Genomic DNA, 26,534 nt, shown 5'->3' with positions numbered 1-26,534 from the left:
GCTTGCCTGGGAGATCACTTGGTGCCAGAAGGGGCTTCACAAGGAATTAGCTAATCTTTTTTTAATACTCAATCTTTGAGTCAATGATGCATGGGTTCAGGTAAAAAAAAGAAAAAAAATATGGAGGGAACCCATGGCCCCTCTCTGTAGCAGTACATGTGACAAAGCCTGACGAGTGCGAATACTTTTTATTGATTGATTTTGCTTCCATGTGTCACAGTCAAGTCTTGTACAGCACATATCTCATAGAGAACCTGCAATCCATTCTATTAAGTCATAGAACAGTGAGCACACCAAGTAATCCCTAAAGATGCACAAAATAGACGAATACACTTACTCCAAAACTATACACATTCCAACTTAAAAAAATATGCATAGCCTTATATTGCATAGCTTTTACTATAATCTGATAATTGACTCAACGCAGCTGCTCTGTTGATCTCTGAATGGCGAAAACACATATTTCTTTCATCGTGCAGAGTCCAAGGCCATAAGCCCCTCTCAAGCCCTCAACTTCGAGCCAGAGGAATGTTCAAGAGTATTCTGACTGTAGCTGGACATTGGTGTTCACTGGATGCACACTACTGTGCCTTAACACAGGTGTGAAATAAATGATTATATTGAAAATACATGAAAAATCAGTAAGCTTAACAACTGTCTGCCCCAGTGGAGCAGTGAGAGGTTGATATAGTACACAACTTTAGGTGTTGGTGGTATGGATAATTTATGAATGTTCATTTATATTTGTACATTTTATCCCATGTCCAACTGGGATCATTTAATTGACATTATTATGACATTATGTCACAATGTCTCATCTCATTCAGAGAGGAATGTGTGCAATGTTAAATAAGCATGTTTTGAAATAATTTGTTTTTATATATAGAGTACCAGTAAGAAGTTTGGCCACACCTACTCATTCAAGGGTTTTTATTTGTTTTTTTACTATTTTCTACATTGTAGAACAATAGTGAAGACATCAAAACTATGAAAGTAATGCAGTAACCAATTTTTTTTAAACAAATCAAATTATAATTTTATATTTGAGATTCTTCAAAGTAGTCATTCTTTGGCTTGATGACAACTTTGCACACTCTTGGCATTCTCTCAACCAGCTTCATGAGGCAGTCACCTGGAATGCATTTCAATTAGGAGGTGTGCCTTTTTAAAAGTTATTTTGCAGAATTTCTTTCCTCCACAATGTGTTTGAGCCAATCAGTTGTGTTGTGACAAGGTAGGGGTGGTATACAGAAGATAACCCTATTTGGTGAAAGTCCATATTATGGCAAGAACATCTCAAATAAGCAAAGAGAAACGACAGGACATCATTACTTTAAGACATTAAGGTCTGTCAATGTGGAAAATTTCAAGAACTTCGAAAGTTTCTTCAAGTGCAGTCGCAAAAACCATCAAGCGCTATGATGAAACTGGCTCTCATGAGAACCGCCACAGGAAAGGAAGTCCCAAAGTTACCTCTGCTGCAGAGGATAAGTTCATTAGAGTAACTGCACCTCAGAATTAGAGACTTGCTTGGGCCAAGAAACAAGGGCAATAAACATTAGACTGGTGGAAATCTGTCCTTTGGTCTGATGAGTCCAAATTTGCGTTTTTTTGGTTCCAACCGCCATGTCTTTGTGAGCGGATGATCTCCGCATGTGTGGTTCCCACTGTGAAACATGGAGGAGGAGGTGTGATGGTGCTTTGCTGGTGACACTGTCTGTGATTTATTTTGAATTCAATGCACACTTAAATGCACACTTCAATGCACACAGCATGTCTACCACAGAATGCTGCAGCAACGCCATCCCATCTGGTTTGTGCTTAGTGTGACTATAATTTGTTTTTCAACAGGAAAATGACCCAACAAACCTCCAGGCTGTGTAAGGGCTATTTGACCAAGAAGGAGAGTGATGGAGTGCTGCATCAGATGACCTGGCCTCCACAATCCCCCGACCTCAACCAAATTGAGATGGTTTGGGATGAGTCGGAACACAGAGTGAAGGAAAAGCAGCCAAAAAGGGCTCAGCATACAGTGGTTGTTCCACTAAATGTTTTGTGAATAGGCTTCGGGACTTAGAGGTAATTTGTGGTTTAGTGCGGTACCCTGTGTCACCACTTCATTGCTCCAGACCAGCGCTAGGGGGAGTTAGAGCACTGATCATGCTTTTGGGTCCTACTGTGTCTCTAACTGACAAAGAATGGGTGGCTTAAATCTAAATAGAAATGGATAATTGTGCACAACTTCAGTATTACTTACTAAAAGTGTTGTTACACTAAGGTTTTTATTATTTTATTTTGTTAGGATTATTTTGGTTTTACTGTAGTACTGTAGGCCACTCATGACCGGTCACGTTATACAGCGCCTGAGTAGCGCAACGGTCTAAGACACTGAATACCAGTGCAAGCTGTGTTGCTACATACACGTGCCGTCCTCGACTGGGAAACCCATGAGACGATTGTCGGTTTTTGGTTTCTCTCCCTCTAAAAACATGTCTCACCCCATGTCCAAGAATGGTCTTTTTCTCCCTCATTTTACGTTATTTGAAAACGAAATAATCTCCAAAATATTGTTATTTTTTAAACAAAGCAATTATTATTAATTTAGTAGAATTAAATAAAATCCCGTTGGATATTCTCACAGATATTTTATTAGCAGGAAAATATACACTGCTCAAAAAAATAAAGGGAACACAAAGATAACACATCCTAGATCTGAATGAATTAAATATTCATATTAAATACTTTTTTATTTACATAGTTGAATGCGCTGACAACAAAATCACACAAGAATTATCAATGGAAATCAAATTTATCAACCCATGGAGGTCTGGATTTGGAGTCACACTCAAAATAAAAGTGGAAAACCACACTACAGGCTGTTCCAACTTTGATGTAATGTCCTTAAAACAAGTCAAAATGAGGCTCAGTAGTGTGTGTGGCCTCCACATGCCTGTATGACCTCCCTACAACGCCTGGGCATGCTCCTGATGAGGTGGCGGATGGTCTCCTGAGGGATCTCCTCCCAGACCTGGACTAAAGCATCCGCCAACTCCTGGACAGTCTGTGGTGCAACGTGGAGTTGGAGGATGGAGCGAGACATGATGTCCCAGATGTGGTCAATTGGATTCAGGTCTGGGGAATGGGCGGGCCAGTCCATAGCATCAATGCCTTCCTCTTGCAGGAACTGCTGACACACTCCAGCCACATGAGGTCTAGCATTGTCTTGCATTAGGAGGAATCCAGGGCCAACCACACCATCATATGGTCTTACAAGGGGTCTGAGGATCTCATCTCGGTACCTAAAGGCAGTCAGGCTACCTCTGGCGAGCACATGGAGGTGTGCGGCCCCCCAAAGAAACGCCACCCCACACCATGACTGACGCACCGCCAAACCGGTCATGCTGGAGGATGTTGCAGGCAGCAGAATGTTCTCCACGGCGTCTCCAAACTCTGTCACGTCTGTCACATGTGCTCAGTGTGAACCGGCTTTCATCTGTGAAGAGCATAGGGCGCCAGTGGCGAATTTGCCAATCTTGCTGTTCTCTGGCAAATGCCAAACGTCCTGCACGGTGTTGGGCTCTAAGCACAACCCCCACCTGTGGACGTCGGGCCCTCATACCACCCTCATGGAGTCTGTTTCTGACCACTTGAGCAGACACATGCACATTTGTGGCCTGCTGGAGGTCATTTTGCAGGGCTCTGGCAGTGCTCCTCCTGCTCCTGCTTGCACAAAGACGGAGGTAGCGGTCCTGTTGCTGGGTTGTTGCTCTCCTACGGCCTCCTCCACATCTCCTGATGTACTGGCCTGTCTCCTGGTAGCGCCTCCATGCTCTGGACACTACGCTGACAGACAGAGCAAACCTTCTTGCCACAGCTCGCATTGATGTACCATCCTGGATGAGCTGCACTACCTGAGCCACTTGTGTGGGTTGTAGACTCCGTCTCATGCTACCACTAGAATGAAAGCACCGCCAGCATTCAAAAGGGACCAAAACATCAGCCAGGAAGCATAGGAACTGAGAAGTGGTCTGTGGTCACCACCTGCAGAACCACTCCTTTATTGGGTGTGTCTTGCTAATTGCCTATAATTTCCACCTGTTGTCTATTCCATTTGCACAACAGCATGTGGCATTTATTGTCAATCAGTGTTGCTTCCTAAGTGGACAGTTTGATTTCACAGAAGTGTCATTGACTTGGAGTTATATTGTGTTGTTTAAGTGTTCCCTTTATTTTTTTGAGCAGTGTATATATTGTTCATGGCTCCCGAGTGGTGCACAATGGGATTGCCTTGCAGTTCTCCAGTTGTATCCACTGAAAGCACGTAAGGTTCAAGGCACAAGGGCAGGGGGCACGGGATGGGACGCAGAGCCTCGCACAGAAGACCGACCTAGCCCATGGGGAAGGGAGGAGGAGGAAGGGGGACGGGGGGTGGACCCCATTCATTGTCATTAATAAAATTATGCTAAAAATAGTTTTTCAAAATGCCGATGTATATTTAGTTATTGATCTATAACAAATTACTATAGGAATAAATATCACTGAATTACAGAAATATCCTCCAATCCTTAATATGTAATTATTGGCAGAGAGTCATGTCATATTTTTCAACATACTGTAGGCCTACCATAGGCGACATGAGTCTCACTAGTGTTGAGTAATGTGCTACTAAAAGTGGTATAGGTCTTATTTATTTAAAGAGCATATTGGAGTTAGTGTAAGCTTTATTTAACTAGGCAAGTCAGTTAAGAACAAATTCTTATTTATAAGGACAGCCTACTCCTTCTTCTTCGACATCAGGGAATTGAACCACGGTCTCCCGCACAAAACAGGGATTCCTGAGCTAAATAGCCCAGTATTGTACTCCCAACTCCCAACCGTCACGTTGTACATCGCCATATTTTCCATTCCAACGGAAACACAGAGGGTTTTAAATTTAGAAACACCAAAATATTAGAAACACCATAATATTAATGAAATTAATTTAAGCAAGTACCAGTGAAGTACCAGTGAAATGTTTTGAAACACCTACTCATTCCAAGGTTTTCTTTATTTTTACTAGTTTCTATCATAGTTTTGATGTCTTCACTATTATTCTACAATGGAGAAAATAGTAAAAATAAAGAAAAACCCTAGAATGAGTATGTGTTCTTAAACGTTTGACCGGTAGTGTATATTTAGTCTCCCACCTGCCTTTTGGCGAACACCAAACGTGTTTGCTTATTTTTTTCTTGAAGAAATGTTTTTTTTCTTCTAGACACTCTTCCGTAAAGCCCAGGTCTGTGGAGTGTACGGCTTAAAGTGTACGGCTTAAAGTGGTCCTATGGTGGAAAATAAGTATTTGGTCAATAACAAAAGTTTCTCAATACTTTGTTATATACCCTTTCTTGGCAATGACAGAGGTCAAACATTTTCTGTAAGTCTTCACAAGGTTTTCACACACTGTTGCTGGTATTTTGGCCCATTCCTCAATGCAGATCTCCTCTAGAGCAGTGATGTTTTGGGGCTGTTGCTGGGCAACACGGACTTTCAACTCCCTCCACAGATTTTCTATGGGGTTGAGATCTGGAGACTGGCTAGGCCACTCCAGGACCTTGAAATGCTTCTTACGAAGCCACTCCTTCGTTGCCCGGGCGGTGTGTTTGGGATCATTGTCATGCTGAAAGACCCAGCCACGTTTCATCTTCAATGCCCTTGCTGATGGAAGGAGGTTTTCACTCAAAATCTCACGATACATGGCCCCATTCATTCTTTCCTTTACACGGATCAGTCGTCCTGGTCCATTTGCAGAAAAACAGCCCCAAAGCATGATGTTTCCACCCCCTTGCTTCACAGTAGGTATGGTGTTCTTTGGTTGCAACTCAGCATTCTTTGTCCTCCAAACACGACGAGTTGAGTTTTTACCAAAAAGTTATATTTTGGTTTCATCTGACCATATGACATTCTCCCAATCTTCTTCTGGGTCATCCAAATGCTCTCCAGCAAACTTCAGACGGGCCTGGACATGTACTGGCTTAAGCAGGGGGACATGCCTGGCACTGCAGGATTTGAGTCCCTGGCGGCGTAGTGTGTTACTGATGGTAGGCTTTGTTACTTTGGTCCCAGCTCTCTGCAGGTCATTCACTAGGTCCCCCCGTGTGGTTCTGGGATTTTTGCTCACCGTTCTTGTGATCATTTTGACCCCACGGGGTGAGATCTTGCATGGGGCCCCAGATCGAGGGAGATTATCAGTGGTCTTGTATGTCTTCCATTTCCTAATAATTGCTCCCACAGTTGATTTCTTCAAACCAAGCTGCTTACCTATTGCAGATTCAGTCTTCCCAGCCTGGCGCAGGTCTACAATTGTGTTTCTGGTGTCCTTTGACAGCTCTTTTGTCTTGGCCATAGTGGAGTTTGGAGTGTGACTGTTTGAGGTTGTGGACAGGTGCCTTTTATACTGATAACAAGTTCAAACAGGTGCCATTAATACAGGTAATGAGTGGAGGACAGAGGAGCCTCTTAAAGAAGAAGTTACAGGTCTGTGAGAGCCAGAAATCTTGCTTGTTTGTTGATGACCAAATACTTATTTTCCACCATAATTTGCAAATAAATTCATTAAAAATCCTACAATGTGATTTTCTGGATTTTTTTCCCCTCATTGTGTCTGTCATAGTTGAAGTGTACCTATGATGAAAATTACAGGCCTCTCTCATCTTTTTAAGTGGGAGAACTTGCACAATTAGTGGCTGACTAAATACTTTTTTGCTCCACTGTATGCATGCACTACTTTCCGTAAAAAAAATGTAAATAATTTTTTGAAACAGGTTATTTTTTCATTTCACTTCACCAATTTGGACTATTTTGTGTATGTCCATTACATGAAATTCAAATAAAAATCAATTTAAAATACAGGTTGTAATGCAACAAAAACGCCAAGGGGGATGAATTCTTTTGAAAGGCACTGTGTTACCACTCATTTTGACATCTTCGGGAGATGAGAATCGTAGGCTGAACAAGAATAGGCTACGGACCTAGAAAGCCAGAGCTTATTCAGAAGTCCCATTGTGTTACAACCGGTTGTAAATATATGGTGTAGGCTAGATTCCATAAGGCTAGGTCCGAGTTGGGGTGTTCCTCTGCGAGATCCATGTAAATATATGGTGTAGGGTAGGTTCCGTAAGGATAGGTCCAGAGTAGGGGTGTTTCTCTGCGAGATCCATGAGTGTCACTACAGTGTTGGGTAGGTTCCGTGAAGGACAGGTCCCTAGTGGGGGAATTTTGAAAGAGGGACGAAAGTCTCAGCCACAGTGGCCATGAAGCCGAAGGGTGTGTGTGTGTGTGTGTGTGTGTGTGTGTGTGTGTGTGTGTGTGTACGTTTGAAGATGATTCATGTGTAGTAGCAGTAGCAGTAAAGAGAGATTGGTTTATGCCTTAGTGGTGCGGGGAAATGTGACAGATTAGGTGAATTGACAGACACAAAAGTATCATCCAGCACCAAAAGGTGGAGTATGGTGTAGCGACCAAACTATTGATAGCCTAAGCTGTTACTACTCAACACTGTTGGGGGGTGACGCCGAGTCAGTTATAATGAACATGGCTTTTAGAAGCCAGTGTAACTGTATAGCTTCCGTCCCGCTCCTCGCCCCTACCTGGGTTCGAACCAGGGACCCTCTGCACACATCAACAACAGCCACCCTTGAAGCATCGTTACCCATCGCTCAACAAAAGCTGCGGCCCTTGCAGGGCAAGGGGAATAACTACGTCAAAGTCTCAGAGCGAATGACGTCACCAATTGAAACACTATTAGCGCACACCCCACTAACTAGCTAGCCATTTCACATCGGTTACACCAGGAGACTCCCGGAGTGGGATGGGTAGAAAGGCAAAATGTTACCAAAGCATTAGAAGTGCAAAAAAAAGGCATATGACAATCACCAAGAACCAAATAAATGGTGGGAAAAATTTGCCAAATTGGACAAAATTGCTACACATTATCCCATAGATAGAAACCAGCCAAGAATGCAATCGTAGTGTGGAATATTGAAATCAGAGAATGGTCCAAACTACAATATGCAGGCATCCTAACCATGGCATTTTATCAGCAGCGGATAAAACTGGAAAAAGGGAAAAATAGAGACCTGCAAGGTCAAATGGAGCAGGCAGTGGACAAGAATGAGACGACAAATAAGAAACTAGGCGTATCCGAAGGGAGTGCGCATAGATTAGATCAGGGGTGTCCAACCCTGTTCCTGGAGAGCTACCTTTCTGTATGTTTTCGCTCAAACCCCAGTTGTAACTAATCTGGTTCAGTTGATCAACCAGCTGATTATTAGAATCAGATGTGCTAGATTAAGGTTGGAGTGAAAACCTACAGGATGGTAGCTATCCAGGAACGGGGTTGGAGAGCCCTGGATTAGATTAACAAAAGCAGGAATTGGCTGTCGCGCTAGAAAAGAGTCAAAACCTAAACCAGGAATTCGAGGGTGCCCTTGAGGATAGACAAAAACAAATAAAACAACTCATGGTTGCGCTTCAACAGTATTACAAATACGTGTGGAAGGAGTATATGTAATTGCACCTCATCCGCCGTTCACCACATGCTACAAGGTGAAAGGTCACAGGTAAAAGAGGCAAAAGAGCGATATGGGATGCGAGAGACAGAGGACAGGAAAATTACGAGTCTGGATTATAGTAGTACCGGACTGGATAGTGATTAGCATTATCCAGGTAATCGTAGAGATGTGCACCCAGTACGAATACACGAGACCCCGGTTACATATTATCCGTGACAAATAGTACCAGGGGAGGACAACCCTGTTCCTGATGACGCACATCCTCAAGTACGGATCCAAATTCAGCATCACCATCAGCCAATGAGCGAATTGGGTAGTATTATGAAAGAGGCACCAGATCCAGTAAGGGAGGGACAGGAATTTATCAGTTGCCGGAGGAAACAGGGTAGAATTTTTGGGTTCCATGCTGGTGATTACAATCATATTGTACGCTCGCTTTTGCCAAGGGCCATGTTACCAGCACTCGCACGGGGATATCGAAGCATGTGACCCAGCCCACAGCAAACTATGAAATTGAGGAACTCCTAACTAGTTGGGAATGTATTGTTTAGACGGATGCGAGTAAAATTAGTAACTGAAAGAAGGAGTACGCGATTATGTGGATCGGATGGATGATGCGTTACGTCTTGTCATGGTTCCTCCTGGCACCAGAGGGCGGTAGAGTCCGCCCTAGAGACTTTTATTGGACTCAGGTGTGTCTTATTATTTTAATGATGTGCCTCTTAAAAGAGGTGTGTTTTCTGTGGTCGTTACGTGAGTGAGTTTGTGAGACTTGGTGTTTGTTGGCTTTTTAAGTGTACTGAGAGCCTGTGGCTTCTGTTTCTCTGTAAAGTATTATGTTTATCCTTAACCACTGATTCCTTGTCTGGTCTCTTCTCTGCACCTGGGTCCAACCGTACCACGTCACAGTACTAATCTGACAATGGGGGACGTTACAGGGAATTGGAAGAGCAGAATTTAATATGACTGGGATGGCGATTTGTGAGGCTAATAAATTAAGGAAGTGGGTAATCAAGTCTCTGGGGAACGATAACACTCTGTGTATATTGTTACAGGGGATAGCTCGTAGGAGAGGAATGACATCTGTGTACAATATAGAGACTACTATGATGTTTACCTGAACATCACACATACCCAGATCATGGTGAGAGTAGCAGAGATAGTCATTTCAGACACTATTGTCAACTGTCAGTGAGGCGTTTGTCAAAGAAGGTACAACGCTTGAAAGAATAGCTACAGATCCCTGTATACAGGAGGCCATCTCACCGGAAGGGAAGTTCACTGAGGTAGTATCATCACATCTCCTGCAGAGTGTGATTAAGAAACATGTGAATCAGATTTTAGTAAGGTTGGATACTCTTCCAACTCCACTAATATCTCCCACATTTCTAACAGCCAGCAAACACTTGACATTTCTCCCAGAAGATTGAGACCGAGTGACGGTAAACAGAAAGTGTCAGAAGGTGACTGCTTATCAACCATTGGGACCGAAAGTTAGCACAGTAACGAGGGTGTTCAAAGGGGTGGGTGTGGATCGGCCTTGGGATGAGCGATGTGTACCTAACTGGAGCAGAGGAAAGTATTATCCACGGTACCGACTGTAGCAGAATATAGGAGGTCATTGAAGATGTTGGTGGCTAGGGAACCAGGTATGAGTTGGGAGACAGATAGGGAGTATCTGAAAGGTTCAGTCCTAGATCTATCTGTGCATTGTTGGGATATCATCTTCTGAAGGCATTGATGTTGATACGTATATACAGTGCTGATTTACCTCAGGATGAGATAAAGTTGATTAGGGCCGTGTATCTCGTGTATCTCGTGAAGGAGTTTGGGAGCGAAGTGAAAATGACATGGCTTGGGAACACCTCTTGTAACCTGTGGCCTGACAGGGGGAAGTCTGGGTGAGGCATGAGGAGGTTTTTTAGGGCCTTCATTTTTGAGAAACCCGGCAGAAAATTATCCCAACGGCATAGAGTCAAGTGAAGAGCGAGTGGGAATCGTCATGTTATCAAACTTCAGTTTGTCTTTGCATATACAATTATGCAAGGCTTAGCACATCATTAACACTTGTTGTGTTTTGTGTTTCTTTCTGCTTTTCAAGTCTTGCGCTATCACTCTCTTAGGAAGCAGAAAGAGGAAGTGGAGAAAGTAAAAAGGTCCATTTGAAATGGAAGAAGTCAAAAGCTTCAGCTGAAATGTTATTCTCAGTTGAACAACGAGAGATGGAAATAGCAGGGTGCATAGTGTAATTATAGATCAGAGGCCATAAGCCTCGGAGGTGTAAACATAATAATCAACTGTGAATGTTAACCATGTTTAAATTCCTGTTCGTTTATAAGTAATTCCAAGTTTAAATGAGTTGAACAGTATGGAATTCATGTACAAAAGGGGGGACTGTTGGATACTACATTCTAAACTTGAAATATGAAATATCCCTATTCATGTTATCATATTAGAACCGAGGGTATAGAAATCTACTGAGTGAGAGAAGGGAATGCAGAAAGTGCACATGCTGTCAGAACATGTTATTGTCATATATCAGGTATCCTATGGAGAGGGCCAGAGTGTGGTTCCAGTCAACAGGACAGTCGTGAGTTGGTGAGGAGTGAGCAATTTGGGCCAAGGTCAGGTCAGATGAAGTGAGAAATAACACGCATCACTAAATTCTGTCTAGCAACAGAGATGTGTTGGCTGTCCAGATGTGTAAGGGAGGAGACACGGCAAAGGAAGAAGGTATAAATATATGGGCTTGTGTAAATATGTCTTTGTCTTTCAGCTTTTTGAACCATTGGGTGAATAAACTTGGTTTGAGCTTTGACTAGTTGTCCGTTAGGTTCTGAAAAATGGAGTGAAAAACTAACACTCAGCTTCATGAGGAATGGTTCCGGGTTGGAGCGAGCGGTCGCATCTACACTTCGGTCCGCAGGTAGTATAACTTTTCATTACATTTTCATTACATTTCATTATAGTACAACGGTTTGATTTGTCTAATCTTAGCAATTTCTTCTTAGCTAGCTACATAGCCGTCTTTGTATCAAAGATAATTGCGTAATTATCGTATTTCGTCGTCCTAACGTAGTCTACACTGCTATCTGCCCAGCAGCTAGCTAAGCAGCTAGCTAACGTCCACCGTCCACCAGCACTGTAGAAACTATTACACTCAACTGAACGACTCGATTAGTGTAGTGTTAGCTAGCTACATAGTTGTCTTTGCTGTCTTCTTATCCAAGATAATTGTGTAGTTTAGAGTGTGTAGACTTAGAGTGATTATCTTAATTTACTGAGGTTAGCTAGCCAGCTATTTGTCGTCCTTAACGTAGGAGATACTGCTAGCTAGCTAGCCAACAGCTAGCCAACCTCTACCGAATAGAACTTCAACTACCCGGTCAACATTCCGCTTCGCTCCACAGGTAGTATCACATTTTCATTTCACTTCATTACAGTACAACGGTTTGATTTGTTTGATCGTAGCTAGCTAGCTACATAGCCGTCTTTGTATCTAAGACAATTGTGTAGTCTAGAGCGATTTTCTAGGTTAGCTAGCCAGCTATTGTCGTTCTTTTAACGTAACGTAACGCAATCAACACTGCTAGCTAGCCAGCTAGCCCCCGAATTGCAGCACTGTAGAAACTATTACACTCGACGGAACGACTTGATTAGTGTAGTGTCAACAACGCAGCCACTGACAGCTAGCCTACAAAGTCAACAACGCAGCCACTGCCAGCTAGCCTACTCCAGCAGTACTGTATCATTTCAATCATTTTAGTCAATAAGATTCTTGCTACGTAAGCTTAACTTTCTGAACATTCGAGACGTGTAGTCCACTTGTCATTCCAATCTCCTTTGCATTAGCGTAGCCTCTTCTGTAGCCTGTCAACTATGTGTCTATCTATCCCTGTTCTCTCCTCTCTGCACAGACCATACAAACGCTCCACACCGCGTGGCCGCGGCCACCCGAATCTGGTGGTCCCAGCGCGCACGACCCACGTGGAGTTCCAGGTCTCCGGTAGCCTCTGGAACTGCCGATCTGCGGCCAACAAGGCAGAGTTCATCTCAGCCTATGCCTCCCTCCAGTCCCTCGACGTCTTGGTACTGACGGAAACATGGATCACCACAGATAACACTGCTACTCCTACTGCTCTCTCTTCGTCCGCCCACGTGTTCTCGCACACCCCGAGAGCTTCTGGTCAGGGGGGTGGTGGCACCGGGATCCTCATCTCTCCCAAGTGGTCATTCTCTCTTTCTCCCCTTACCCATCGGTCTATCGCCTCCTTTGAATTCCATGCTGTCACAGTTACCAGCCCTTTCAAGCTTAACATCCTTATCATTTATCGCCCTCCAGGTTCCCTCGGAGAGTTCATCAATGAGCTTGATGCCTTGATAAGCTCCTTTCCTGAGGACGGCTCACCTCTCACAGTCCTGGGCGACTTTAACCTCCCCACGTCTACCTTTGACTCATTCCTCTCTGCCTCCTTCTTTCCACTCCTCTCCTCTTTTGACCTCACCCTCTCACCTTCCCCCTACTCACAAGGCAGGCAATACGCTCGACCTCATCTTTACTAGATGCTGTTCTTCCACTAACCTCATTGCAACTCCCCTCCAAGTCTCCGACCACTACCTTGTATCCTTTTCCCTCTCGCTCTCATCCAACACTTCCCACACTGCCCCTACTCGGATGGTATTGCGCCGTCCCAACCTTCGCTCTCTCTCCCCCGCTACTCTCTCCTCTTCCATCCTATCATCTCTTCCCTCTGCTCATACCTTCTCCAACCTATCTCCTGATTCTGCCTCCTCAACCCTCCTCTCTTCCCTTTCTGCATCCTTTGACTCTCTATGTCCCCTATCCTCCAGGCCGGCTCGGTCCTCCCCTCCCGCTCCGTGGCTCGACGACTCATTGCGAGCTCACAGAACAGAGCTCCGGGCAGCCGAGCGGAAATGGAGGAAAACTCGCCTCCCTGCGGACCTGGCATCCTTTCACTCCCTCCTCTCTACATTTTCCTCCTCTGTCTCTGCTGCTAAAGCCACTTTCTACCACTCTAAATTCCAAGCATCTGCCTCTAACCCTAGGAAGCTCTTTGCCACCTTCTCCTCCCTCCTGAATCCTCCTCCCCTCCCCCTCCTCCCTCTCTGCAGATGACTTCGTCAACCATTTTGAAAAGAAGGTCGACGACATCCGATCCTCGTTTGCTAAGTCAAACGACACCGCTGGTTCTGCTCACACTGCCCTACCCTGTGCTCTGACCTCTTTCTCCCCTCTCTCTCCAGATGAAATCTCGCTTCTTGTGACGGCCGGCCGCCCAACAACCTGCCCGCTTGACCCTATCCCCTCCTCTCTTCTCCAGACCATTTCCGGAGACCTTCTCCCTTACCTCACCTCGCTCATCAACTCATCCCTGACCGCTGGCTACGTCCCTTCCGTCTTCAAGAGAGCGAGAGTTGCACCCCTTCTGAAAAAACCTACACTCGATCCCTCCGATGTCAACAACTACAGACCAGTATCCCTTCTTTCTTTTCTCTCCAAAACTCTTGAACGTGCCGTCCTTGGCCAGCTCTCCCGCTATCTCTCTCAGAATGACCTTCTTGATCCAAATCAGTCAGGTTTCAAGACTAGTCATTCAACTGAGACTGCTCTTCTCTGTATCACGGAGGCGCTCCGCACTGCTAAAGCTAACTCTCTCTCCTCTGCTCTCATCCTTCTAGACCTATCGGCTGCCTTCGATACTGTGAACCATCAAATCCTCCTCTCCACCCTCTCCGAGTTGGGCATCTCCGGCGCGGCCCACGCTTGGATTGCGTCCTACCTGACAGGTCGCTCCTACCAGGTGGCGTGGCGAGAATCTGTCTCCTCGCCACGCGCTCTCACCACTGGTGTCCCCCAGGGCTCTGTTCTAGGCCCTCTCCTATTCTCGCTATACACCAAGTCACTTGGCTCTGTCATAACCTCACATGGTCTCTCCTATCATTGCTATGCAGACGACACACAATTAATCTTCTCCTTTCCCCCTTCTGATGACCAGGTGGCGAATCGCATCTCTGCATGCCTGGCAGACATATCAGTGTGGATGACGGATGACCACCTCAAGCTGAACCTCGGCAAGACGGAGCTGCTCTTCCTCCTGGGGAAGGACTGCCCGTTCCATGATCTCGCCATCACGGTTGACAACTCCATTGTGTCCTCCTCCCAGAGCGCTAAGAACCTTGGCGTGATCCTGGACAACACCCTGTCGTTCTCAACTAACATCATGGCGGTGGCCCGTTCCTGTAGGTTCATGCTCTACAACATCCGCAGAGTACGACCCTGCCTCACACAGGAAGCGGCGCAGGTCCTAATCCAGGCACTTGTCATCTCCCGTCTGGATTACTGCAACTCGCTGTTGGCTGGGCTCACAGCCTGTGCCATTAAACCCCTACAACTCATCCAGAACGCCGCAGCCCGTCTGGTGTTCAACCTTCCCAAGTTCTCTCACGTCACCCCGCTCCTCCGCTCTCTCCACTGGCTTCCAGTTGAAGCTCGCATCCGCTACAAGACCATGGTGCTTGCCTACGGAGCTGTGAGGGGAACGGCACCGCAGTACCTCCAGGCTCTGATCAGGCCCTACACCCAAACAAGGGCACTGCGTTCATCCACCTCTGGCCTGCTCGCCTCCCTACCACTGAGGAAGTACAGTTCCCGCTCAGCCCAGTCAAAACTGTTCGCTGCTCTGTGCCTCCAATGGTGGAACAAACTCCCTCACGACGCCAGGACAGCGGAGTCAATCACCACCTTCCGGAGACACCTGAAACCCCACCTCTTCAAGGAATACCTAGGATAGGATAAGTAATCATTCTCACCCCCCCCTTAAATGATTTAGATGCACTATTGTAAAGTGGCTGTTCCACTGGATGTCAGAAGGTGAATTCACCAATTTGTAAGTCGCTCTGGATAAGAGCGTCTGCTAAATGACTTAAATGTAATGTAAATGTATATGCTGAGCCCTAGTTGGCTGATTTTCCTCCACCTCATCCCAAACCATCTCAATTAGGTTGAGGTTGGGTGATTGTGGAGGCCAGGTCATCTGATGCAACTCTCCATCACTCTCCTTCTTGGTCAAATAGCCCTTACACATTCTGGAGGTGTGTTGGATCATTGTCCTGTTGAAAAACAAATGATAGTCACAATAAGTGCAAACCAGATGGGAAGGTGTATCGCTGCAGAAGACTATGGTGGCCATGCTGGTTATGAGTGCCATGAATTCTAAATAAAACAGACACTGTCACCAGAAAAGCACCACACCATCACACCTTCTCCTCAATGCTTCACGGTGGGAACCACACATGCGGAGATCATCTGTTCACCTGCTCTGCATCTCACAAAGACACGGGGGTTGGAACCAAAAATCTCACATTTGGACAAAGGACGGATATCCACCGGTCATTGCTCGTGTTTCTTGGCCCAAGCAAGACTCTTCTTATTATTGGTGTCCTTTAGTAGTGGTTTCTTTGCAGCAATTCGAACAGGCCTGATTCACATAGTCTCTGAACAGTTGATCTTGAGATGTGTCTGTTAATTTAACTCTGTGAAGCATTTATTTGAAGCTGCAATCTGAGGAGCAGTTAACCCGAATGAATGTATCCTCTGCAGCAGAGGTAACTCTGGGGTTGGTTTCCTGGGGTTGGTCCTCTTGAGAGCCAGTTTCATCATAGCGCTTTATGGTTTTTGCGACTGCACTTGAAGAAACTTTCGAAGTTCTTGAAATGTTCTGCATTGACAGACCTTCATGTCTTAAAGTAATGATGGGCTGTTGTTTCTCTTTGCTTATTTGAGTTGTTCTTGCCATAATATGGACTTGTTCTTTTACCAAATAGGGCTATGTTTTGTATACCACCCTTACCTTGTCACAACAGAACTGATTGGCTCAAACATATTAAGGGAAGAAATTCCACAAATTAACTTTTAACAAGGCACACCTGTTAATTGAAATGCATTCCAGATGACTACCTCATGAAGCTGGTTGATAGAATGCCAAGAGTGTGCAAAGCTGTCATCATGGCAAAGGGTGGCTACTTTGAAAAATCTCAAATTTATTTTGATGTTAACACTTTTTTGGTTACTACATGATTCCATATGTGTTCTTTCATAGTTTTGATGTCTTCAGTAGCCTCAACAGCACTCTGTAGGGTAGCAACATGGTGTAGCTGGAGGACAAATTGCTTCCGTCCATCTCTGGGCACAATGACTTAAATACAAAACCTAGGCGGCTCATGGTTCTCACCCCCTTCCATAGACCTACACAGTAATTATATCAACTCCAACCTCCAACATATCAGAGCTCTTGCAGCATGAACTGACATGTTGTCCACCCAATCGAAGGATCAAATAATTAATCTAGTACTGAAAGCATAAGCTACAGCCAGCTAGAACTGCACTGCATCAAATGTGTGAGAAAGAAAGAGAGAGAAAGAAAATAATTGAACAGTTTTGAAAAGTTCAAAAAATTCAAAAATGGAGGAGCAAGAGAGAGAGAGAGAGATTTGATCATTTTTGTCACTTTCACTTAATTAGCTAGCAAATGCAGCTAGCTAGTTTAACCTACTCAAACACCCAGTTCAAACATAGAGGGATGCTAGGTTAGCTAGTTGGTTATGACTATCCAACACTGGAACTCTTCCAAGTCAAGGTAAAGTGCATTCGGAAAGTATTCAGATCCCTTCCCTTTTTCCACATTTTGTTACGTTACAGCCTTATTCTAAAATGGATAAAATAAAAACATGTCCATATCAATCGACACACAACACCCCATAATGGTAAAGCAGAAAAATAGTTTTATTTTAGCAACAACAACTAAAACTATATATACCTTGTTTGCAATAGTATTCAGACCCTCGAAATTGAGCTCAGATGCATTCTTTCCATTGAATATCCTTGAGATGTTTCTACAACTTGATTGGAGTCCACCTGTGGTAAATTCAATTGATTGGACATGATTTGGAAAGGCACACACCTGTCTATATAAGGTCCCACAGTTGGCAGTGCATGTCATAGCAAAAACCAAGCCATGAGGTTGAAGGAATTGTCCATAAAGCTTAGAGACAGGATTGTGTTGAGGCACAGATCTGAGGAAGGATACCAAAAAATGTCTGCAGAATTGAAGGTCCCCAAAGAACACAGTGGCCTCCATCACTCTTAAATGGAATATGTTTGGAACCACCAATACTCTTCCTAGAGCTGGCCGCCCTGCCAAACGGAGCAATCAGAGAGAAAGGGCCTTGGCCAGGGAGGTGACCAAGAACCCGATGGTCACTCTGACAGAGCTCCAGAGTTCCTCTGTGGAGATGGGAGAACCTTCCAGAAGAACAACCATCTTTGCAGCACTCCACAAATCAGACTTTTAAGTAGAGGCCATTAAGACCAGGCCCTCCTCAGTATAAGGTACATGACACCCCACTTGGAGTTTGCCAAAAGGTACCTAAAGGATTCTCAGACCATGAGAAACAAGATTCTCTGGTCTGATGACACCAAGATTGAACTCTTTGGCCTGAATGCCAATCGTCACGTCTGGAGGAAACCTGGCACCATCCCTATGGTGAAGCATGGGGGTGGCATCATCATGCTGTGGGGATGCTTTTCAGAGGCAGGGACTGGGAGACTAGTCAGATTCAAGGGAAAGACGAAAATCTGCTCCTGAGTGCTCAGGACCTCAGACTGCAGTGAAGGTTCACTTCCCAACACGACAACGACCCAAAACACACAGCAAAGACAATGGAGGAGTGGCTTCGGGACAAGTCTCTGAATGCCCTTGAGTGACCCAGCCAGAGCCCGGACTTGAAACCGATCAAACATCTCTGGAGAGACCTAAAAATAGCTGTGCAGCGACACTCCCCATCCAACCTCACAGAGATTGAGAGGGTCTGCAGAGAAAAATGGGAGAAACTACCCGAATACAGGTGTGCCAAGCTTGTAGCGTCATAATCACTGCCAAAGTTGCTTCGACAAAGTACTGAGTAAATGGTCTGAATACTTATGCAAATGTGACTGTTTTTAATTTTTAATATATTTGCAACATTTAAAAAAATTATTTTTTCTTTGTCATTATGGGGTATTCTGAGTAGATTTATGAAGAAAGAAAACTATTTAATCCATTTTAGAATAAGGCCATAACGTAACAAAATGTGGAAAAGTCAAGGGGTCTGAAGACTTTCCAAATGTACTCAAAAGTTTGGACACTTACTCATTCAAGGGTTTTTCCCTTATTTAAAAAACAAATATTTTCTAAATGGTAGAATACATCAAAACTATGAAAAAAACATGTGGAATTATGTAGTAACAAAAAAGTGTTAAACAAATCAAAATATATTTTATATTTGAGAATCTTCAAAGTGGCCAAATGGACAATGACCCAACAAACCTCCAGGCTGTGTAAGGGCTATTTGACCAAGAAGGACAGTGATGGAGTGCTGCATCAGGTGACCTGACCTCCACAATCACCCGACCTCAACCTAATTGAGATGGTTTGGGATGAGGTGGATCACAGAGTTAAGGAAAAGCAGCCAACAAAGGCTCAGTATATGTGGGAACTCCTTCAAGACTGTTGGAAAAGCATTCCAGGTGAATCTGGTTGAGAGAATGCCAAGCATGTGCAAAGCTGTCATCAAGGCAACGGGTACTAATAATAATAATAATAAGTATGCATCCCAAATTACACCGTTTCCACAAAGGTGTTGTCCTATATAGGGAATATGATGCCATTTTGGACTCAGACTAAGTGTGTCACATTCATAAGGAAGGACTACGGAAGGACATAGAATGTGTGGTGGTTGTTTTCTCTCCAGGAGTCTGGAGAAAACATCTCCGCCAAGCCAGGCGATGCAAAGCTCCCAAATGATGATTGACAGATAAGCAGACAGAAGCAGGAACATTCTGACAAATTAATATTGAGTTGCATTCCTGAGGTGGCAATAGAAATGGCATTCAGACTATATTATGATTATTATATCTAATCACAACCACATATTGTCTCTGAGCACGTCTAACTACTCAATTATAACCATGAGACAACATGTCGAAGCAGCCAGCAGGGATCACAGTTAACCTCTGGCATCGAGAAGCCAACACAACAACAGCTTTGGATTATGCGTTGTTTAAATCTAGAAAATATAGCTTCAAGTTATTTTTGCAAAGGGAGAAAAATGTAAGCTACTTCGTGCAGCAGCCCCAGCCCACCGCGCGCACGTGAGAAAGTGAACCTGTCTTTGCAGATCTCCCTGCACTGACAAATGGTCATTAGTGGTACATCTTGATAATTGTGCTGAATGCTTCAAAACAGAGGAGCACTTAAGCCTTACCTAAAGACATGGAGGAATTTACGATTAATTACCATTTTACCTAGCAGTTTCACCGAGTTCTCTAGTTCTCAGTGAAAGGAGTTGCTAATGTTGTAGCCTAATCCTGACAGCAACATCTCGTCACTCAATTTACACTCAACTAAAGCCACAAAGATGCTACTCAGATCAGACTGTCTATGAAATGATCAGTCCAATAAGTGGTCACATACCACACCACCGGCACTCTGCCCTCTGCTGGCCTTCAGCAACAAAACAGGAAAGTTACAAACTAGAGTTTACAGGAAGATGACATATGTAATCTAGCACTTTAGGAGGTATCATCTTAATACCCAGATCTTCCTCATTGTGCGACCAAAATGATGTTAAAACACCCGCAGAATACTTAGCTTTGCCACAGGAGATTACAGGCTTCGTCTGGAATTGCTTATATGGCTCGACTACGGCATGAGATATGTTTAACTCAGAATGTAGTCTTAAGAACTAAGTAGAGGTTCTTTGAGACAGAAAATCTTTAAGTGAACTCTTAACTCTAAACTCTAATTGTTTTGAAGATGAACGACATCCTCTGAAGGCCATGTATGAGCTAAATAGTTAAGGAGATAAAACCACTAAAGGATACACTGTATTGGATCTAAACGGTGGCTTGTTGACAAAAAACACTTCCTTGTTGGTACACACAGAATGGTCTCTATGAACCACAAACTGAAAGGTGAAAAAGGGCGAGACTCCGTACAAAAAGCAGGACAATAATTGAATAGTAGCAGGACCCAACACTTTTATTTCTGACTTCAAAGAGCACAGTTGATGTTAGAGATCAATGGTTATGAGAAGCAATTTAGGAGATCGATTTGGAGTGTGCAACTGAATGCAAAAGAGGAGCAGTCAAGTGTAAATCTGCCTTGTTAACATACAACAGATGGCCTTGTTCTCCACTGTACTTGGGATCAGACCTGAAATTGAAGTGAGGCCATTGGCTGTGCTCTCAAAGGGTCAAGGGGTCACATCCTAAGTGATACACTTTTGAACCATGAGAAAGGCACTTAGATGATCATTCTCCATGTCAGGCTGCATGTGTGTTGAGGTATTAGAAAAACTAGGGGGTAATTATTAAAGGTTCCTATTTATTTCCGTTACGACAAGTCCTCACTCACCTTGTTGGAGTATTTTGCCAAAGTACTTGTTCTGACTGGTGCAGTTCCAGCGGCGAAAGCGAAACTGGTACTGGCATTCCCGCACACCCAGCTTGGCACCCTTGGCGACCTCGTGGACGATCTCTGGCTGGGTCTGGCACAGCTCGGCCTGCTTTCCCGCTAGTCGCTTGGTCTTCCTGCAGATACTGTTGGGATCCATAACCAGAGGGCTCCCCACTGCCCTACAGGGAAGCACACAACACATAGACTGTGACTACAACTCCTGTGTCATGCTACAGTGGCATAACATTATTATGAGGTCCTGTTACATTTCAGAGAAGTATCATATATCGAAGTAGCACTAAAGTTAAATGAACGTGTTCTTCTATCAGGCAGTTTGGTTACTTGACACCACATAGTTGTGCAAAAAAAATACATTTCAGGTGTGGAGAGAAATAGTAAAGCTGTGCTGATCGTCAGGGAACATAGGAAAGAGAGAGAAAGTTGCATCTTAATTGCTGTGTTTCTTACATCGCGTTGACAGATGTATGTTTACACTTAGGTAAATTGTTTATTTCAATTCCTAATGGGAGTACGGGCCTCAGGTCCAACACTGTGAACTCTCGCCAGTACTTCCCATGACAGTTGCTATGACATAATGTGAGAACAGCCCTATCCCCCTGTTCCCTCTATTCAATAAATCTCCATCTGACTCCAGTTCAGCTGATGTGATCCGTAAACCTCGAGTCCATTTTTATCATTATGTGGGAGTAAGGAGTGAGTGAGAATACCTCATTGCTTTTCACTCACCCCTGTCACAGCTAATCTTTCTAAGTAATAACATTCATCTGCCTCGTGAGTTTGTTTTAAGAAGTCAAACAAGCGCTCTTTCCAATCCCTAGCATGGCGGTCTGATAAGAACCATGAGACACAGGATATTTGCTCTTAAAATGTAATGCATCCCATCTCCGGTAAGTCAATTACTTTATTGAAGTAGAAACCATTTATATATCAATGTCTGAAATGTCACTGTATATCTGTGATTCAATCAAAATACCAATTATTTGTACAGTTAGATGTACCTTTTTTAGTTATAGCGTAATGGAAAACTACAAACTGAACTGCCAACATGCTGTACACTTGTCCTTGAAAGACTGAAAAATGGCATAATGGCTGCACAGATTAAGCAAATAGAAATTCCTAAAAGCCTAAAAGTGGGGAGTGAAAAGCAACTTAATGCCCACAATGTGAGTTATCTTCGCGGAAGTGTGAGAACTTGACTCCGACAGTCCAGCGTCAACAACTTCTGGGATCCAGACATCCTTCAATGTATTGACAACGTCTCCACAGAAACAAATTACAGGGGAATTACATCTCAAGCACGCTCTAGTATTCCTACACAGATCTGACTCCAATGAATCCACACCCCTATGTAATTAAGATCTGCAGATGCAGTACTTAGCAAGACACCCCAGGTCTTTACAACCCCTGATTATCTGATGTGTCACGGCCTTCAAATCTGCGTGAATCTGTGTGTGAGGATCACAGCTTTGAAATTGGCTCGACGAGCTGCTCACAAGAATAAGGGACCAGGATTTACTGCAGTAGGTGTAGACTCGTAAAAAATAGCAGCCCGTGTTGGACAGAGTTTCTTCTCTAAGTCCTGTGTCATTGTTCAAGGCAAAGGCAAACCCTCCTAGCACAATTCAAAAGAAACGCTTGAATATCACATGAGCAGCTGATGCAACTGGAACAATGGCAGGGCCGTGCCTAGCTTTTCGGGGGCCCTAGGCAAAATGTTGTTGTGTGCCACCCCCCATTTTTCCACGGGGCGGAGAAAATGTTGCTATTTTATAACAAACTTCATGCAATTCTGCTCATTTTGCCATTGGTCAAGTTTTAATAGCTGGCTAAACTAATTTACCAATCTACAAAAATGTTGCTGACATGGGCTAATTGAGTGATTGTCAGTGACTGACATAACAAGGTAAAAACTGCTGCATAACCAAATTTCCAAATTGCACCTTGTGTAGTGTACTATTCTAACTCTCAACAGTAAGTTGAGACACAGACTGAGTTCAACATTTTTTGTAAAATATTATTAATCAATACAAAAATGTTGTCGGGCCACCTATAGTAAGTGTGGAGCCGGCCCGGGAACGCTGGCATTGACAAAGTCTGAGTATGGTCGAGAAATATGTAGATGAAGACATTTGTCTGTCTTGACCACCAGACTGTGTTCCAGTGTTAATCCAAACCAGCACTAACCTGAACAGGACCCTAAGAGGAACGTGATGCTATTTGTGTTGAATATAAAGGATAAGGCCTTTTATAAGCACACATAAAAGGAACTACAAAATCAAGCAATCAATCTTCCCTGTCCATGCAATGTGTCGGTATTCCTTTGATTTATCAGTCACAGTAAAGCCCCAGGACATGATAACGTTGAAACAGAGTCCAATCATAACACAAATGAGGATGTATCGCCATCGATGCAATCAAGAGCCCTCTAAGCAGCGCCTCACATTAAATAGCATGGAGATGACCAGAGACCAAAATAGAGCGGGAAACACTGATAAGGGGACAAGTATCCAAATAATCAGTCTCAATGTAGGCCGACGTGATCCGTTGGAGATAAGCCGTTCTTCTAGCTGTATATGTGTACCTCAAGTTACATTATGAATTGCACGGCCGTAGATACGTGTCCCTTTTTTTCACTTTGCATACGAGTGAATTTCATCCTCCTTAATCCTCTAAGTATGCTGGATATGAAGTCAGTCACGACAAGGCTGGATCGCTAGCTGGAGAGTGGCTTGGGTTCAGCTCTGTGGTCCGTGGCTCAGAGCCATGGCCCAATCATCGCTAGAACTCGACACTAAATCAAGTGACTGGAGCCCGGGGTCCTGCATGACACCGATGCACCGCTGCTGTCTGTCACATGTTTGTCTTGCAATAAGTGAGGATAGCATGAGGCCTACGTGTGCACTGAAAAATCCCAACGTCTGGAAATCGACAGAGGCCACATACTCTGCGGTTAAACAGTGTGCATAGTATCCCTGGCCGAGCCTCGTCATTGAATCTTTATCTGATCCCATCTCTCTGGCCTGGATTGGAAATCATGCAATTTTCCAGACATATGTATTGCTTTGAAATGGGAGTGAGAACAATAAATATCTAGTATAATGAAGTGCTTCTCTGCAGGTGATGCAGAGCTGTAGACTGGTCCGGGATCCATTCCAAGCCGGGTGAGTGGGAATGGCACACGCTATATGCATACCTGTGGGCCACACTCCTGGCTGCCTGCCAGACTTATGACCCACACTTACCCAGGAGGATCAGGAGGTTACTTGTCCTGAAACCTGCAAAGCATTCCACACTCGCTGGTCTCACTGCTCTCTGTCCAAATGATTAGAGCCTAATCAAGGAAGCTCTGAAAGAATGGGTTTATCTCTGGACATTTCATCTTCCCCACAAATGACATCCTGTCTGTCTGGTCACGCTGACAATCATTTGCTTCAAAAGACAAGGGGTAGAGAGACAGGGGTGTGATGGCATGCCCAGCTCTCAACAGAAAGCATCTTTGTCTTGTCAAACTGCAGGACCTCCAGGTGTGCTCACCTGAGTGCTCCAATTTTGTCTTAGAGGAGATATGTTCACAGTTCAGCAGTACTAATAGCTGGCCATTATCGAGATTGGATGAGATGCAAACTTGAAATGGTTTGATTTATCTTAACATCCCCCTTCAGATGTGCATGTCTCAAATGAATGTATTATACTTTAATAACAAATCTGGCTCTGTCTTTTCAAGTCTCATACATCTCAGAGTGCTGAACAAAGAATTGTTTTATGATGACATATAGGCACTGCCTCAAGGTCCACCTAAAATTCCAACTCTGACAGCACTAATATCTTCTCTTTTTTGTTTTTACTACAAAGGCAGACCTCCAAAAGTTGCAGCTGCATCTTTCTGTCGAGCCAAGGCATAACATTAGGGTCTTTCGTTTTTATTTTACTTTTTTTATTTACTTAACCACATTATAAAATGATAAGATTCGTTTGTTATCAACAATAAAAATGCTTTATCGAAAAAATATTGTGTGGTAAATTAACAAATGTTGGGAACTGACAGGGATTGTTTGTCAATCGTTACAATTTATTTGAGTAAGGTTGCAATACGGTGAGAGGTTAAGCAGAATATTTAATTGGAAAGTAATTGCAGACAAAGCTTCACAATGCGGTCAAGGTCATCAAACGTGTTACCATGTTATTACACTTGTCAATACGAGGCTATTTGAATAGTGGTTGTATCAATAGAGTCGGATCCAGAATTGAATTTTAGTGCAATATGCAGAACATGGACACAACATCAAAAACATGGACACGCGTGCATAACCTAGCCTACAAAACATCAGATGACATAAACACTTTACTCTGAGAAACCTCATTTCCATTTGCAACTACACTGGAAGCACATTAATTGTATGTAGCATGACTTACCACCATAACCCAATGATATTGACCGGACATAGGAGAATGAAAAACAGGGCAAGTTGAGTCCGAGATAATAGAATCGTCATGATGAGAGTGTCCTACCAACAAAAAAAAAGTTACGTTCAAAAATTAGAGCCGTCAATTAATGTGTTGTTGTTTTCTTGGGACGTCCTGCAAAATTGGTGATCTGCAGGATTTAGAACCTCCACGAAACGCGCAAAAAATCCATTGAACTCCTCTTTGGGTGCATCACTAACGTTCGATTACTCGGTCAAGAGGGAAGAAACATCCGTGGTGAAATGTGTTAACCTCTTCATAGTCCTTTCTCTGGCAGACAGATTCAAAGCTCAAATGCCAGAGGAAGAAGTGACAAGCACGTCTTAACTAAAACACACAAATTCCAATAGCACAGCGATTTTAATCTGGCAGCAAGGATACTACAGCCCGGGGGTGGTGGGATGCAGCCAGACCTTGGGCAGAAAAGTAAACCCAATGACCCAGCAGATTCCGTGTGGACAATTAATGTTGACGTTATTACGCAAAAGTAATCAATTGTATTGGCCTTGGTAACATTGGTTGGATTTGTGCGTTGCTCGGCATCGAATTGGTTGTTCATTTTCGATTCACGGGTAGTAGTCAAAGCGCACAAGTTTACCCAGGTGTCTGCGCGCTCGTGCACCCCCCTTCCCCCCACACCCGTATTCAAGTGGGAACGTATTTTCCTTGGATAAGAAATGCGCTCATCTCCAACCCGGTATGACGTTGCTTCGGGGCAAGTGAAATCCTTACTGTCGCTCAGAAAAACTGGATAATTACTTGGACGAGCCTGTGTGCACAAGGGTATTTTGTGAAATGGGAGAAAGGGAGAAACATTTCCCTTGCGTGTTTACAGTAAAGAAATAAGAGCTCACGCGAATGGAGGAATTCGTCTCAGGTGTTGCAAATAGGCATACCTCTGCCATATTTGCCCATATCTGTTGATAACGTAAACATGCACACTTTTGGGGAAACTATGTATGCCCTCACCTGTTTTTCTATAATA

At 43.9% G+C, this 26,534-nt stretch overlaps 1 protein-coding gene across 1 annotated transcript in view; it reads right to left on the bottom strand.

Annotated features, from left to right (window-relative positions):
- Positions 1 to 26,114, bottom strand: part of LOC135547147 (protein Wnt-6-like) — a 32,914-nt gene extending 6,800 nt beyond the window's left edge. Inside the window, exons 1-2 of the mRNA XM_064975859.1 lie at positions 25,499 to 26,114; positions 21,023 to 21,243 (exon numbers count right to left, since the gene is read on the bottom strand). Coding sequence (XP_064831931.1) covers positions 21,023 to 21,243; positions 25,499 to 25,578 — 301 coding nt within the window. The 5' untranslated portion in view covers positions 25,579 to 26,114. The remainder of the gene's footprint in view (positions 1 to 21,022; positions 21,244 to 25,498) is intronic.
- Between the last annotated feature and the right edge of the window lie 420 nt (positions 26,115 to 26,534).

This window comes from Oncorhynchus masou, chromosome 10 (genome assembly GCF_036934945.1).
Source record: "Oncorhynchus masou masou isolate Uvic2021 chromosome 10, UVic_Omas_1.1, whole genome shotgun sequence".
NCBI lineage: Eukaryota > Metazoa > Chordata > Actinopteri > Salmoniformes > Salmonidae > Oncorhynchus > Oncorhynchus masou.
The sequence above is the reverse complement of the archived record's forward strand: the minus strand, read 5'-3'. Positions and strand labels throughout refer to the sequence as shown.